The sequence below is a fragment of the Scyliorhinus torazame genome, chromosome 5, assembly GCF_047496885.1.
Source record: "Scyliorhinus torazame isolate Kashiwa2021f chromosome 5, sScyTor2.1, whole genome shotgun sequence".
Lineage (NCBI taxonomy): Eukaryota > Metazoa > Chordata > Chondrichthyes > Carcharhiniformes > Scyliorhinidae > Scyliorhinus > Scyliorhinus torazame.
The window spans coordinates 82,729,104-82,745,564 of NC_092711.1; the positions used below are offsets into that span (position 1 = coordinate 82,729,104).

At 45.7% G+C, this 16,461-nt stretch overlaps 2 protein-coding genes across 3 annotated transcripts in view; one reads left to right on the forward strand and one right to left on the reverse strand.

Moving 5' to 3' along the window:
- Nucleotides 1-7,950: 7,950 nt before the first annotated feature.
- Nucleotides 7,951-14,559, reverse strand: LOC140418684 (uncharacterized). Of its 2 annotated transcripts, none has more exons than XM_072502243.1 (2): nt 14,436-14,559; nt 7,951-12,546 (listed from the first exon to the last, which is right to left on the reverse strand). In XM_072502243.1, exon 2 carries the CDS (start codon nt 12,196-12,198, stop codon nt 11,188-11,190), a length of 1,011 nt encoding a protein of 336 aa, XP_072358344.1. In that variant the 5' UTR covers nt 12,199-12,546; nt 14,436-14,559; the 3' UTR covers nt 7,951-11,187. The 2 variants fall into 2 exon arrangements, with proteins under 2 accessions (XP_072358344.1, XP_072358343.1); XM_072502242.1 differs by lacking the exon at nt 14,436-14,559 and adding an exon at nt 14,279-14,406.
- A 79-nt stretch (nt 14,560-14,638) lies between these two features.
- Nucleotides 14,639-16,461, forward strand: part of LOC140418688 (uncharacterized) — a 29,254-nt gene continuing 27,431 nt past the window's right edge. Inside the window, exons 1-2 of the mRNA XM_072502257.1 lie at nt 14,639-14,748; nt 15,222-16,367. Coding sequence (XP_072358358.1) covers nt 15,539-16,367 — 829 coding nt within the window. The 5' untranslated portion in view covers nt 14,639-14,748; nt 15,222-15,538. The remainder of the gene's footprint in view (nt 14,749-15,221; nt 16,368-16,461) is intronic.

Sequence of the window (16,461 nt, forward strand, 5' to 3'; positions counted from 1 at the left end):
ATATAGAAAAAGTGACATTGTACAGTACAAAAAAAAAGTCAAGACACAAATTAAACATAGTGCAAACCACGGCTCTGTTCACGCAAGGACCTGCCTCAATATCCCTCTACTCTACTCTATCCTAGCCCCACCCCGCTCCACTGCTGACGCTTACTCCTCTGCGAAGAAGTCAATAAATGTCTGCCACCTTCGGATGAACCCTAATAGCGAACCTCTCACGGCGAACTTGACTTTCTCTAGGCCAAGAAAGCTCGCCATGTCCGATAGCCATACCTCAGCCCTCGGGGGCTTTGAGTCCCTCCATGCTAACAGTATTCGTCACTGGGTTACCAGGGAAGCAAAGGCCAGAACTTCAGCCTCTATTTCTTCCTGGACTCCCGGGTCCTCCGAAACCCCAAAGATTGTCACCTCCGGGCTCATTACCACCCCAGTTTTCAATACCCGGGACATGACATCTGCGAATCCCTGCCAATACCCCCTGAGTTTAGGGCACAACCAGAACATGTGTACATGGTTAGTTGGCCCTCCGGCGCATCTAGCACACTTGCCTCCAGCCCAAAGAATTTGCTCATACGGGCCACTGTCATGTGGGCCCGGTGCAAGACCTTAAACTGGATCAGGCTGAGCCTGGCGCATGTTGCGGTCGTGTTTACTCTGCTCAGGGCTTCTGCCCAGATACCGTCCTCCATCTCCTCCCCCCGAACTCCTCTTCCCACTTAAGCTTCAGGTCCTCGGTCTACATATCCTCAGCTCCCATTAGTTCCTTATAGACATCTGAGACTCTACCCTCTCCCCTAGAAACTACCCTGTCCTGCCTCCCCTTCGGCGAGAGACATGGGAAGCATGACACCAATCTGCGTACAAAATCCCACAACTGTAAGTATCTAAATTTGTTCCCCCTCGCCAGCCGAAACCTCTCCAGCGCCCTCATGCTCGGAAACTGCAGGTCTACCCAGTGCTGAGCATGGTCCGATATGGCAATTATTGAATATTCTGTCCTCACCATTCCGGCCAGCAGGTCCCTACTCACAACAAAGTAGTCAATTCGGAAATACACCTTGTGGACGTGGGAGTAGTATGAGAACTCCCTCGCCATCGGCCCGCTAAATGTCCATGGATCTGCTCCCTCCGTTTGCTCCACGAACCCTCTCAGTTCCTTCAGAATATCCAATTCGCCTAACAGCACGTCTTTCGGGACATGTGGGAGGAAACCGGAGGAAACCCACGCAGACACGGGGAGAACGTGCAGACTCCACAGAGACAGTGACTCAGGCCGGGAATCGAACCTGGGACCCTGGCGCTATGAAGCAACGGTGCTAACCACTGTGCTACCGTGAACGTGTCCAGGGAATGTTGAAATAATGAGCTTCACATTGGTAAATAGTCAAATCCTGAGTAAAGGAGAGAATTTTTTAAATCTGGAAAAGATAAACATAACAATGAATCGTCAGTATGAATTTAAAATGGTAAAATCTTGTCTGACCAAAGTTATGTGTTTTGCTGCTTGTGCGAGTGCTGCTTATCATTAGGTGTCAGCAACCTTCCTCTTCAAGCAATGTGGTTCCTGACAATTCCATTGAGTGATTTGAATGGTACGATTAGAGTCAGACAGTTTTTTCAGGAGTGAAAAATGCGTTTTAACCCATTATAATATAATAATAATCGCTTATTGTCATGAGTAGGCTTCAAAGAAGTTACTGTGAAAAGCCCCTGGTCGCCACATTCCGGTGCCTGTTCGGGAGGCCGGTATGGGCCTCCATGTGTGTCCACATCAAGCACCTATTTACTCTAATCCCATTTTCCAGCACTTAGTCCATAGCCTTCCATGCTACAGCATTTCAAGTGCTCATCTAAATACTTCTTAAAATGTTGTGAAGTTTACATTCTCTACCACACTTTCAGGCAGTGAATTCCAGATTCCCACCGACCTCTGTGTGAAAATGTTTTTCTTCGCAACTCCTGTAAACTTCCTGCCATTACCTGAAATCTATGCCCCTGCTTATTGACCCTTCCGGTAAGGGGAAAGTTTCTTTTCCCGGCCCACTGGTTATTGACCCCTCCGCTAAGCTAAGGGGAAAGTTTCCTTTCTAGGCCCACTGGTTATTTACCTCTCGGCTAAGGGGAAAGGTTCCATCCTGTCCACCCCATCTATTCACCACTAATGCACTCGATAATTTTATACACATCAATCAGGTCCCTCTCAGCCTTCTCTGCTCCTAGGAAAACTCCAGACTATCCAGTTTCTTTTGTTAGCTGGAATACTCCAGCCCAGGCCATCCTGGTAAATCTCCTCTGCATCCTCTCGAGTGCAATCACTTCCTTCCAGAACTGCACACACTACTCCAGCTGTGGTCTAACCAGCATTTTATTCAGCTCCATCAGGGCGGCAAGGTAGCACAGTGGTTAGCAGTCGCTTCACAGCTCCAGGGTCCCAGGTTCGATTCCCGCCTTGGGTCACTGTCGGTGTGGAGTCTGCACGTTCTCCCCATGTCTGCGTGGGTTTCCTCCGGGTGCTCCGGTTTCGTCCCACAGTCCAAAGATGTGCAGGTTAGATGGATTGGCCATGCTAAATTGCCCTTAGTGTCCAAAGGGGTTGGGTGGGGTTGCTGGGTTACGGGTATGGGGCGGAGTTCTGGGCTTAAATGGGGGTGCTCTTTCCAAGGGCCGGTGCAGGCTCGATGGGCTGAATGGCCTCCTTCTGCACTGTATTGTCTATGTAATCATAACCTCCCTGCTCTTATATTCTATGATGTGGAGATGCCGGCGTTGGACTGGGGTGAGCACAGTCCACCAGGTTAAAGTCCAACAGGTTTGTTTTGATATCACTAGCTTTCGGAGCGCTGCTCCTTCCTCAGGTGAATGAAGAAGTATGTTCCAGAAACACATATATCGACAAATTCAAAGATGCCAAACAATGCTTGGACTGCGAGCATTAGCAGGTGATTAAATCTTTACAGATATTTAAAGATTTAATCACCTGCTAATGCTCGCATTCCAAGCATTGTCTGGCATCTTTGAATTTGTCTATATATATGTTTCTGGAATATACCTCTTCATTCACCTATGGATATGCCCACCAAGGTCCCTCTGATCCTCTGTAGTTCTTCGGGTCCTACCATTAATTGTTTATTCCCTTGCCTTGTTTGCAGATTCTTTATCCAGCGTGAAACCACAGGCTGACCGTGTGCTCTGTAAAACCTGACATTCCACAGGCCCCACTTTCCTGGAACAACATGAAGAATCCCTTCATTTCCTCTCATCTGTTTAAAACCACAGAAAGGTCCAGTTTTCTCCTGGAGTTTGAGACAAATCAGCTTTCAAAAAGATGCAGTTTCAGCCAATGAGGGAGATCCGGGCTCAGCCCCGCCCCTCATTCACTCTGATTGGTTGAAGGACCAGCCCTTTCCATTCAGTCCTCCAGCTCCGCCCCTTCTTCCTATTGGTCCGAACCTGCCGTCAATCAGTCCCCGGGCATTGTGAGCTGGAGCAAACCCTTCACAATCACTATCAGCTCTCTAGTTTGCAGCTGCGGAGCTTCTCCCTCCCTCCCGGGAACAGGCCCAGGTTAACGGGCACCATCCTGCTTCAGACACTGGAGGATGGTTCACATCAGTGGATGGGGGAGGGGCACAAGAAATAAGAGCTTACACTTTACACTCAAATCAATGAGGACTCTTATCTCTGGCAAGGAAGGAAACCCTGGCAGGTGGGTGGGGAGGATTCACAAACACCCGCTGGGGCCCCAAACCCCCAATAAGACCCATTGATTTTATTGTCAGTGCAGACAGGAGCTGGAGAACTGAACCCAGGCAGAGGAGAGGGAGGGAGAAAACTGGGAGTGGAGGAAAGAAATGGTGCTGATGGTGAGATGGGTTTGGATTTCAGCCCAGGGAGGAGGGAGAGTGTGTGGGACGGGGATTTACAGCTTTGGGGGAATAAGAGAAGAGAAAATGTTGCAGAGAAACTAGAATTGAGTTTCCTGAATTTCTATCCTGGACTGACAGTGGTGACTTTTGGAAACTCCTTTTACAGGGTATTAAAAGGGGAGATTTCAAAGACTGGAAACTCAAACAGTTTTGCAAAGATAGAGTGGATATTCAGAGATTTTTTTCCCAGGGTAGAGGGGTCAATTACTAGGGGGCATAGGTTTAAGGTGCGGGGGGCAAGGCTTAGAGGAGATGTACGAGGTACGTTTTTTACACCGCGTCGTGGGTGCCTGGAACTCGCTGCTGGAGGAGGTGGTGGAAGCAGGGACGATAGTGACGTTTGAGGGGCATCTTGACAAATACATGAATAGGATGGGAATAGAGGAATATGGACCCCGGAAGTGTAGAAGATTTTAGTTTAGACGGGCAGCATGGTCAGCGCAGGCTTGGAGGGCCGAAGGGCTTGTTCCTGTGCTGTACTTTTCTTTGTTCAAACCAAATATTACAACAGCATTTGGCTGAGTTAATGGCTTCATCATTGCCTGGATATCACCAGCCTTTGAATGTGGAAGGAGAAATGTTTGCCTGTTCTACCTGTGGGAGAACATTACAAATAGCAGTGTGATTGGAAAAGGACAGAGGCACAGACACATCTGAGTGACAGTGTTCCAGTTCACTGACTGTGCAAAGTGCTTCAACCAATTACTCAGCCTGCACCATTCACATAGAGGAGGAAACATCCATATATTCTGTGTGGCCAAGGCTTCAACTGCTTGTCCGAACTGGAGAGATACAAGGACACCTGGATCATGGAGACATGGAAATGTGGAGACTGTGGGAAGGAATTCCATTATCAATGCCTGCTGGAAACCCACCGTGTATTCACAGAGGAGAGAGACCATTCACCTGCTCTGAATGTGGGAAAGGATTTACTCAATCAGCTGGCCTCATGTTACACCAGCGATATCATGCAGAAGACAAACCATTCAGCTGCACGTCCTGTGAAAAAAGGTTCAGGCATTCCTCTTCCCTCACTGCACACCAATACACTCACACTGGAGAGCGACCGCTCACCTGCTGCACTTGTGGGAAGGGTTCACTTGTTCTTCCGTCTTTACTGCACACCAGCGGATTCACACTGGGGAGAGGCCATTCACCTGCTACAAGTGTGGGAAGGGATTCACTCAGTTATCCAACCTGCTTACACACCAGCGGATTCACACTGGAGAAAGGCCATTCACCTGCTAAAAGTGTGGAAAGGTATTCGCTCAGTCATCCAATCTGCTTAGACACCAGCGGGTTCATGCTGAGAAGAGGCTGTTCACCTGTTCTGTGTGTGGGAAGGGATTCACTCAGTCAGCTGGACTCATGTTACACCAACGAATTCACTCTGAGGACAGAGCATTCAGCTGCATGTCCTGTGCAAAGAGGTTCACGTCTTCATCTAATCTCACTATACACAATTGTGTTCACACCGGGGAGAGACCATTTACCTGCTCAGTTTGCGGGAAGGGATTCACTCAATCATCCAGTCTGCTCAGACACCAGTGAAGTTACACTATGGAGAAGCTATTCAGCTGTAGTTTCATTGGAAAGATGCTCATAAAGTCATCCACCTTCAGTGCACACCAACAAATTCACAAAGGGACTTGACCGACCATCGACGCTGTGGGAAGGGATTCACTCAGTCACAATATGAGCTGAGACATCAGCAAGTTGACAAGTGACTGCAGGGATTGGATTTTGCTGTTTATGCTGCTGTTATTCACATCCAGCATTGATGGTCTGACAATATCTGGTTTGATTCTGCTGATGTTAACAAACCATAGAACTGGCTGCAGTTTAATATTTTCAGATGTCATTGATTCTCGGGGCTGCGATGTCCCATTTTCAAAGCAGCATCTGTGATATTCTCCTTCAATCAAGAACTCTTAACAGGATCGTCCTAAATTGATGTTTGATCCAAAATCTACAATTCAGAGTTTGAAAGGTTCCACTGATTAACATCTTCAATTAGAAAGTGCTGATTAATCCTTGCTGACAATTGCTACTGACTCACACATTCCTCACAGTAACATGTCCATTGTGAAATTACATTATCAAGGAGCATTAAACTAAACTGAAATATTTCACAGGCACATCAATAAAAACTTCATCAATCAACATTGATATTGATTAAACTTGGAAGTCACTGTGTTCAATCATTTCTCACACAGCAAGATTGCACGAAACTGCAGAGTGTGGTGAACTCAGCCCAACGCATCACACAAGCTTGCCACCCTCCCATTGATTCTGTCTACACCTCCCGCTGCCTCAGAAAGGCAGACAGCATTGTCAGAGACCCCTCACACCCAGGGTTAGCCCTCTTCCAGACCCTTCCATCAGGCAGAAGGTACAGAGTCTGAAGACCTGCACATCCAGACATAGGAGCAGCTTCTTCCCCACAGCTACTGACTCCTCAACGACTCTCCCTTGGACTGATCTGTTCCCTGTAAGAACACTATTCACAACGCCCTATGCTGCTCTTGTTTGGCCTTGTTCCGCACTGTAACCAATCACTATTTTGTTGATGCACCACAGTCAATGTACTCTGTCAATTATTCTTTTGTCTGCTATGTACGTACTGTGTAAGTTCCCTTGGCCGCGGAAAAATACTTTTCACTGTACTTCAGTACATGTGACAATAAATATCAATCAATCAGCGGCAGCAGCCAGGGTTAGGGGATCGGGCGGGGAGTGGGCCGAGATAGAGTGCTCTTTCAGAGGGTCTGTGCAGACTCAATGGGTCAAATGGCCTCCTTCTACACTGTAAAGATCCGACAGGATTCAATGGTAAAAGTGGAACCTACAGCACAGACTGGTTTGAGACACACTCAGCAGAGATGATATCTGTCATTGAAGCAAAAAGCAAAGGCGACCTGATGTACAACATAAACCCAACACCGAGAACACGGCATCATGTGAAAATAACCAAGACAGTTGTGTAAAACACGGAGAGATTGTGCAAATAAACACTGAATCAGCCAACGTCAGTAATTCCACACTGCCTGTGATAACAGAAATCTGTGTGCTGTGTGTGATGGGAAGAGGGCGCTGGGTCTGACCATCACCAAAGTTGTGCCCCTGAAATCCCAGATGGTGACATCCTGGCAGATGTAAACAGATGTCCCGCTGGGTTGAACATGACTGTGAGCTGTGGACATCTCCCAGTCTCTGTTTGACTCTGCTGCAGCTTCCTGTCATGGTTCAGTTGGACAAGGAACCCTCATCATTTGAGCTGGAAAAGGCCATTGATTGCTGAGCAAGCAGAAAGGTGCCCGACAAAGATGGAATTCCAGCTGAACTGCTCACACATAGAAAGTCCCATCGACTGTCACACCTTCACCACCTCCTCCTCTGTTGGGAGGTCGGAACAATTCCATGTGCATGATGCTAAAATCATCATAACCTAAAAATGCAGTAGTGACAGAGGAGATTGCAACAACTACAGGGACATCTCACTCCTTAGCATCACTGGAAAGACCTTCGCTAGGGAGATGTTTAAAAGATCCATCTACTTGCAGACTGAGTGTATCCAGAATCACAGTGCGGTTTCTGTGCTGACATCTAAGTGAACATGATCTTCTCCACACACCAGCTACAAGAGAAGTGAACAATTGGAATTTGATCTGGAGTCTCTGCTGAGAAAAGTGACATGTTCTAATTACTGAGTAAAAGTAAATCTTTAAGTATGAATTGCAATTTATTTGTACAATTGTAAAAGGCAGTGAAAAGTTGGATTCTCTTAAGTTAAACTTCAGCCTTAACGTTGTGAATTGGATTTCACAAGTTTTTGAAGCTCCACCCTCTTTAACTTCTTTTGGTCTAAGAAGGTTGAAGCTTTTGGTTACCTGTGAAAGCTGATTGCTTTGCCTTTATTTTTCTTTAGTTTTATTTGAATCAATTGGAAAGGTGCCTGAAGAAAGAGGAAAAAACACATTTGGGCAAAGCTGAGAAAAATGCCCAAAGAATTGAGGAAACAAAGTTTAAAATGGTGTTTGGTTCTTTTATCTGAAAATAAAGTTACACAAAGTCAACACAGTTGTGCACATTTGAGAATGTTTGCTCCAATACCTTTGGGAGCAGAGAAGTTGAAGTTAACCCTTTCCACTGACAGCACGGTGACGATTTGAAATAAAGACTTTTAAAGATTTGGCTTCATCCCATTTGTTAACTTTCCAGACAAAGTGTTTGAGAACAGGAGATATTGGAGTTATTTCCAAACTGATTGCAAGTTCCTGTCCTTCTGTCCCTGATCTACAAATATATTATGTGAACATTAAAATGGACAGTAATGTTACTCCAGCACTCCAGTGGGTAAGACTGCTGCCTCACAGAGACACGGACCTGGGTACGATTCCAGCCTTGGGTGATTGTCTGCGTGGATTTCCTCCGGGTGATTTTGTTTCCTGTCACAGTCCAAAGATGTGTAGACTAGCAGGATTGGCCAAGTTAAATTGCCCCATAGTGTCCAAAGGTGTGGTTAGTTGGGGTTGCGGGAATGGGCTTAGGGATGGTGTTCTTAGGGCAGCACAGTAGCGCAGTGGTTAGCACTGCTGCCTCAGGGCATCGAGGACCCAGGTTCGATCCTGGCCCGGGTCACAGTCTGTGTGCAGTTTGCACATTCTCCCCGTGTCTGCGTGGGTCTCACCCCCACAACCCAAAACGATGTGCAGGGTAGGTGGATTGGCCACGCTAAATTGCACCTTAATTGGAAAAATTGTTTCAAAAAGGGAGGATGTTCTTTCGGAGGGCCAGAGCAGACTCGATGGGCTGAATGGCCTCCTCCTCTACTGTAGGGATTCTATGGATTCTATATTTCACAATATCCATGATTTCATAATCCTCCAAAATATCTGTGGTCTCCATTTTAAATACTTTCCCCAGTCTCACCAATGCATAGCATGTATATCTTAACAACAGATGTGAACTTATTGAATGGTGGAGCAGGCTTGAAGGGCCAAATGGCCTACTCCACTTTCTAAGTCCTATGTTTCCCTATGTTTAACTGACTTTAATATCCCTCCAATGTCCATCTCAGGTTCACAAGTCCATCTTGATAACAGCTGAATTCCATGTCCAGGAAACACAGTCCACTGAAGAAGGAATGTTACTGCTGCTGTGTTTTCTGAAAGTTTTCTTCTTATAATAATTATTGTCCAAAGTTCTTTCTGCGAGAGGAGAGTCCTCACTGCTGCTCAGATGTGAATGTTCAAGTTCAGTTTTTAGACAGTTCACCTTTAGAACTTTACTTTCTCCCATGTTTGTAGTTTCTCCATTGTTCCAATCCACAGAGAAAATTCCAGTTATTTCCACAGTTAAACTCGCTTCTTCTTGCTCAGTTGTAGGTGGATCTTCATTTTTTAGTTCATTTCTCAGACTCAAACATTCTAGATTCTCTTTTCGAGACAGAAATGGCTTCTTTTGTGCCAACCTGTTCCTTCATTGGTCAAAATCTTCTTCCACACTTTAGGAGGGATGTCAGGCTCCTTGAGATGGTGTAGAAGAGATTTGGAGAATGCTTCCAGGGAGGAGGAATTTTATCCACAAGGTTAGGGTGGAGACACTGGGGTTGTTCACCTTGGAACACAGGAGGGTAAGGGGAGATGTGATCGAGGTGGACATGTTTATGGCAGCTTTAGATGAGGTGAAAAAGGAAAAGCTGTTCCGATTAGCTGATGGTACAAGGATGAGGGTGCACAGATTTGTGAGTTCTGGACTGATGCAGGGGGATGTGAGGGAGAAGTTTAATGCAGTGAGTGGTAATGAGCAGGAACTCGCTGCCTATGAGGCCAGAGACAATGAAAGATTTAACAAGGAAAATGGATGGACACTTGAGGGAAATAAACCTGAAAGGACAAAGGGACAGAACTGGGAAATGGGACACTGGTTTACCCAATGAGTGCAATACCAGAACTGAGAGGAAAGACCAGGGTTGCGTTTTTCTAAAAAGAGAAGACTGAAGGGTGACCTGATGGAAGTCTTTAAGATTATGCAGAGGTTCAATAATCCAATAGGAATTTCAGTAGAAACCTCTTTACCCAGCGAGTGGTGAGAATGTGGAACTCACTCCCACAGCGAGTGGTTGAGGTGAACAGCATGAATCCATTGAAGGGGAAGCTGTATACATACATGAGGGAAAAAGGAATATGATGGAGGAAGGTTGTTGATGAAGCTGTTAAAGACGGTTGGGCCTCGGACAAGAACCTGAAGATCTCCTGCAGTGATGTCCTGGAGCTGAGATAACTGACCTCAACAATGACAACCATCTTCCTCTGTGCTCGACATTATTCCATCTTTATCTTCATTGCACATTCTTTACATAAACAGGAACTAAAGTTTTACATTTTACAGCAAGTAAAATTCAGTCTTGGTATATAACTACTCATTGATTATTGATTCATTAATTACATTAGAATTAAGGATCACTACTTATTCAAACTTCTGTTACTGACAGGTAAGTAGTGAATACAATAATCTTTAACGAATACAGGCATCAGCCCACACTTTTCAGGCTTAAATTCTATTTGCCACAGATCTGACCAGCCCGTCTACATCATCCTGTATCAGAAAAACAGAGCATTTAGCCCTCAGGAAAGGCGGGGACTAAAGTGTGACCTGATGCAAGTCTTTAAGATTATGCAGGCTTCAATAATTCAATAGGGATTTCATGAGAAACCTCTTTATCCAGCGAGTGGTGAGAATGTGGAACTCACTCCCACAGCGAGTGGTTGAGGTGAACAGCATGAATTCATTGAAGGGGAAGCTGTATACATACATGCGAGAGAAAGGAATAGAAGGAGATGCTGATGGGGGAGATGAAGAGGGGCGGGTGGAGAATCATGTGGAGCATAAATACTGACACAGACCAATTGATCCGACCGGCCTGGCCCTGTGCTGTAGACCCAATGCAACAGACACAAATGTATGTATTTTAGATCTACCTGGAGAGGCAGGAATAACACTATTTGCTGTCCAGGATAAAATAAATGTCCTTCATCAGCTTTTGTGGGTCATTTCCATGGAAACGTGCTCTCCCAGGCTCAATGAACATCAGCCCACTGGAAGCAGAGTCGTGAGACCGGCCAGTCCAGCTGAAAGAAACCCTCCGACCCGACCACTCAACTGTCAGAATGAACATGGACTCAACTGTCAGAATGAACATGGTTCAGTTCTGGATGTGATTAACAGCAGCAATAATAGCAGAATCCAACCCCCGCAATTACTGGTGAATTCGCTGATGTGTCTTCAGGATGGATGACCGAGTGAATCCCTTCCCACACACAGAGCAGGTGAATGGTCTCTCCCCAGTGTGAACTCGCTGGTGTGTCAGCAGGGTGGATGAATCAATGAATCCCTTCCCACACTCAGAGCAGGTGAATGGCCTTTCACCGGTGTGAATCCGCTGGTGTGTCAGCAGGATGGATAACCGAGTGAATCCCTTCCCACACTCGGAGCAGGGGAACGGTCTCTCCCCAGTGTGAACGAGCTGGTGGGTCTGCAGGTGGGCTGACCGACTGAAGCCCCTCCCACACTGAGAGCAGGTGAATGGCCTCACCCCAGTGTGAATTCGCTGGTGTATCCGCAGGGAGGCAGAGCGATAAAATTCCTTCCCACAATCCGAACAGACGAACATCTTTTCCTCTGTGTGAACTCGCTGGTGTATCCGCAGGCTGGATGAATGACGGAATCTCTTCTCACACTCTGAGCATTTGAATGGCCTCTCCCCGGTGTGAACTCGCTGGTGTGTCCGCAGATTTGATAAATCAGTGAATCGCTTCTCACACTCAAAGCAGGTGAACGGCCACTCTCCAGTGTGAACTCTCTGGTGTATCCGCAGTTTGGATGAATTAATGAATCCCTTCTCACATTCAAAGCAGGTGAATGGCCTTTCCCCGGTGTGAACTCGCTTGTGTACCAGGAGATGGGAAGACCGAGAGAATCCCTTCCCACACTCAGAGCAGGTGAATGGCTTCTCCCCAGTGTGAACTCGCTGATGTTCCAGCAGGCTGGAGGAACGACAGAATCCCTTCCCACACTCAGAGCAGGTGAATGGCCTCTCTCCTGTGTGAACTTGCTGGTGTGTCAGCAGGTCAGATGAATTAGTAAATCCCCTTCCACACTCGGAGCAGGTAAATGGTTTCTCCCCAGTGTGCCTGCGTCGATGGATCTCCAGCTGAGACGGGGAACTGAATCCATTCCCACAGTCCTCACATTTCCACGGTTTCTCCATGGTGTTGGTGTCCTTGTCTCTTTCGAGGTTCACTGATCAGCAGACACGTCCTCACACACAGCACGGATACGGTCTTTCTCGGCTGTGAATGGTGTGATGGTTCTTCAGGCTGTGGAACTGGTTAAATATCTTTACCACACCGGAACACTCTAATTCACATAGATGTCTTGGTGCTTTTTCAGTCGCACTGATGTTTAAAATCTTCTGAAGTTTACAGAACAGACAAACATTTCTCCTTCTAGATTCAAAAGCCATTGATATTCAGGTCCAGACAATTGAGCGACTGTCAATTCTCCACTTGACATTTGATTTGAGATTTATGTCTGCAAATCCTCCCCTTCTGATATTCTGGAAAAGGATTTAACAAAAGTCACCAGGATAAACATTTAGTACAGGCAATTCTAGTTTATGACAACCGTGGGTGGGGGATGTGAGGAAGACGTTTATTTAGACAGTGAGTGGGTCATAATCTGGAACTCACTGTCTGAGGATGATAGAAGAGGAGACAAATGGTTTCAAAATGAAACTAGATGGGCACTTGGACGGAAATTAACATTTGGGGCTAAGGGGATATAGAGGGGGAAATGGGACTGAGTGGATTGGAATGCAGAGATTTGATGTCTCAAATTTCCAAATAGATTCCTTTTGAACTATAATGTCTAGAACTGGAAATCTATAACATAGCGACAATACTAGATTACAAGAATAGAAATAAATAAATTCTATAACTGAAACATAAATATTATACCTAATATGTTCTATAAAACACTGGATATATCTCTGTTGCTGAGTCCCCTGGGAAACCATAACCGTAAAATAAAAAAATTCCAAGATTACTCAAAGGAAAAGATGGACGAGGTTTCATGTGTTTAAATTTTTTACAGTAACAATCAAACTAAAATCAACATCACTGAATTATGCATTCAGAGACAAATAGTGTTTGAATAGACAGGATAAATTTGACTTTAAATAGCTGCACAAAATCACAAGCACTTTCCCTCTCAGTGGCGCAGTGACTAGTGCCCTGCCTCTGAGCAGGAAGCTTCGGGTTCGTGTCCCACCCTGGAAATTGATGGTCGAGGGAAGTGGGTACAGGGAGCAGTCAAGCGGATTGAGTGGATCAACATGCAAATCCTTCCAGACTCACCAATGGCTGGCGGTAAGAATGGGAGAGACTCCTGGTCAGCAATGTTGACATCCCCTGTGACAGACTCGCAACCTGTTTCAGGAATTACTAGCTTTAGAAAAAGATGGAAATCTGCCATAACGCACCACTCGGTGTGGGAAGAGAATAAGCAGTAAATGCAATTACAGAGTTTCACAACTCCCTGTATTTCTCAGAGAGAAAGAAAAGGCAGGAGACTGGTACTAAGTCATGATGCTCATTTGGAGAGCCTAGACAGACATAATGGATTGAATGACCCAAATGTATTTTTGCATGGGGATTATAGAAGTGTGTAATATGCAGTGCTCTATTACGTGATTAGAGAGATAGGGGTCAGTGAGAAAGAGCTTTATTTTGGCAGTGAGTGGTCAATACCTGGAATTCACTGTCAATGAGGGTGAAGCAGAGATGATCAGTGATTTCAAAATGAAATTGGACAGATGCTTGAAGGAAATAACCTTTCAGCTGGCACAGTGCTTAGCACTGCTGTCTCACAGCACCAGGGACCCAGGTTCAATTCTTCTGATTGTCTGTGTGGATTTTGCACTTTCTCCCTTTGTCTGTGTGGGTTTCCTCCGGTGCTTTGGTTTCCTCCCACAGTCCAAAGATGTGCAGTTAGGTATATTGGCTATGCTAAATTGCTCCTAAATGTCCAAAAGTGTTGGTGCAGATTGATGGGCCGAATGGCCTGTTTCTGCACTGTCGGGATTCTATTCTGTTCTATTCAGCTGAACACGGATATAAAGGGGGAATGGGACTGACTGGATTGCTGTACAGAGTTAGCAGGACTCGAGTTCCTTCTGTACTGTTATGTCTCTAAAACTGGAAATATATAATGCAGCTACACTGCGATATATTTCAATAGAAAAAATTATTATAATGAACTTTAGAAATCATAAATAATACATTATGTACCATATAATCATCTGTACTGTATTAATTTACTATTCATTTTAAACTCATTCATCTACTTGGAAAACGATCCCTTTCATTGTGAACATTAGGTAGGACACCAGACAAATAATGTGTCAAACTGAGGGAGTTAAAGGATGTTAATGTATTTACGAGATACCTGGGCCTACTCCGCTCGCGCGCACACGTGCGCCCTTTTCTCTCTACGGCGGCTGGCTGGTCCAAAAAGAGATCGGGAGCAACCGCTGGCGGCAGCCGCACTCAGCTTGCTGACACAGCTCGGGCACAGCTCGGGTCAGCAGCGCTTTCTACGCTTGCGCGCTGGGCCTACAGCTGAGGGAGTGGGGGAGGGAACTTTGCAAAATGTCTTCCCATCATTTTCTTCCCAGTCCTGCAGTTTGATTTGAAACAACCGAGCATTGGATTTTAGCTTCACACACAGACTTCAAAACTTCCTCTTCTATCCAACATCTGTAAATAAAACACTTTCTTACTCTCCCTGGGAAATACAGTTGTGGGACTCTGGAACTGGAATTAGAGATAAATCTGCTGAGGGAGGAAATGATGAGATTTTGTGGAACCTGTTTTTATTATCTGAGATATTTAAAGTCAAATTTATCCTGGCTATTCAAATACTATTTGTTAATAAATGATTAATTTATGTTTTTAGTTTGATTGTTACAGTAAATAAAAACCTTCTCCTTTGATTTATTACATTGTCTGGCCATTTAGAATTTTTCTATTCTGTAATATACTGGATGAATTGATACATTCAGGAGGGTAATTGGGAGGGTGTATGTTAGGTACAGCAGAGTGAGAGTGGAGGGATGGAGGTTTACAGATTTTGTGGAAGGAGAATGGAAAGAATGTCCCATAGCAACTAAAATTGTCTGTTTTGAATTTCTCTCCCATACTGACAGGGATGACTTGTAAACTCCCTTTACAGGATATCAGAAGTGGAGGATTTGCAGTCAGAAATCTCCAATGAAACAGCATGTCCAGGTCTGACAGAGTCACTCGATTCATCGGGACCTGAATTTCATCAGCTTTTGAATCTAGAAGGAAAATGATTGTTCTGTCTGCTTCAAAGCATTTTAACCATCAATGTGACTGGAAAAGCACCGAGACAAACACCCGGGTGAGAGTGTTCCAGTGCACTAACTGTTACACAGTTTGAAAAAACATCACACCATTCACAGCGGATTGAAACCCAACAATTGGGCCCGTCCAACTAACCTGGAGAGACACAAGAAAATCGACACCATGGAGAAACTGTGGAAATGTGGGGAATGTGGGAAGGGATTCCATTTCCCATCTGGGCTGGAAGCTCATTTACATATTCACACTGGGGAGAGGCCTTTCACCTGCTCTAAGTGTGGGAAGGGATTCACTCAGTCATCCCATCTGCAAACACACAAACGAGTTCACACTGGGGAGAGACCATTCACCTGCTCTGAGTGTGGGAAGGGATTTGCTCAGTCATCCAACCTGGTAACCCACCAGAAAGTTCACACTGGGGCGAGGCCATTCATCTGCTCCATGTGTGGGAAGGGATACATTGATTCATCTGCCTTGCTATTACACCAGCGAGTTCACACTGGGGAGAGGCCCTTTACCTGCTCCAATTGTGGGAAGAGATACATGGATTCATCCAGCCTGCTGGTACACCAGCGAGTTCACACTGGGGAGAGGCCATTTACCTGCTCGAAGTGTGGCAAGGGATTCAATCAGTCATCCAGCCTTAAGATACATGAGCTTCTTCACACCAGTGAGAAGCCATTCACATGCTCCACGTGTGAGAAGAGATTCAGTGATTCATCCAGTCTGCTGACTCACCGGCGCATTCACACCGGGGAGAGGCCATTCACCTGCTCCGACTGTGGGAAAAGATTTACTACTTCATCCAACCTGCAGAGACACCGGCGCATTCAGACTGGGGTGAGGCCGTTCACCTGCTCTCAGTGTGGGAAAGGATTCACTCAGTTATCCAGCCTCCTGAAACACCAGCAAGTTCACAGTGGGGAGAGGCCATTCACGTGCTCCGAGTGTGAGAAAGGATTCATTGATTCATCCCACCTGCTGAGACACCAGCATGTTCACAAGTGATGACCGGGGTTGGATTCTGCTGTTAATGCTGCTGTTACTCACATCCAGGACTGAGCCATGTTCATTCTGACAGTGGGTGA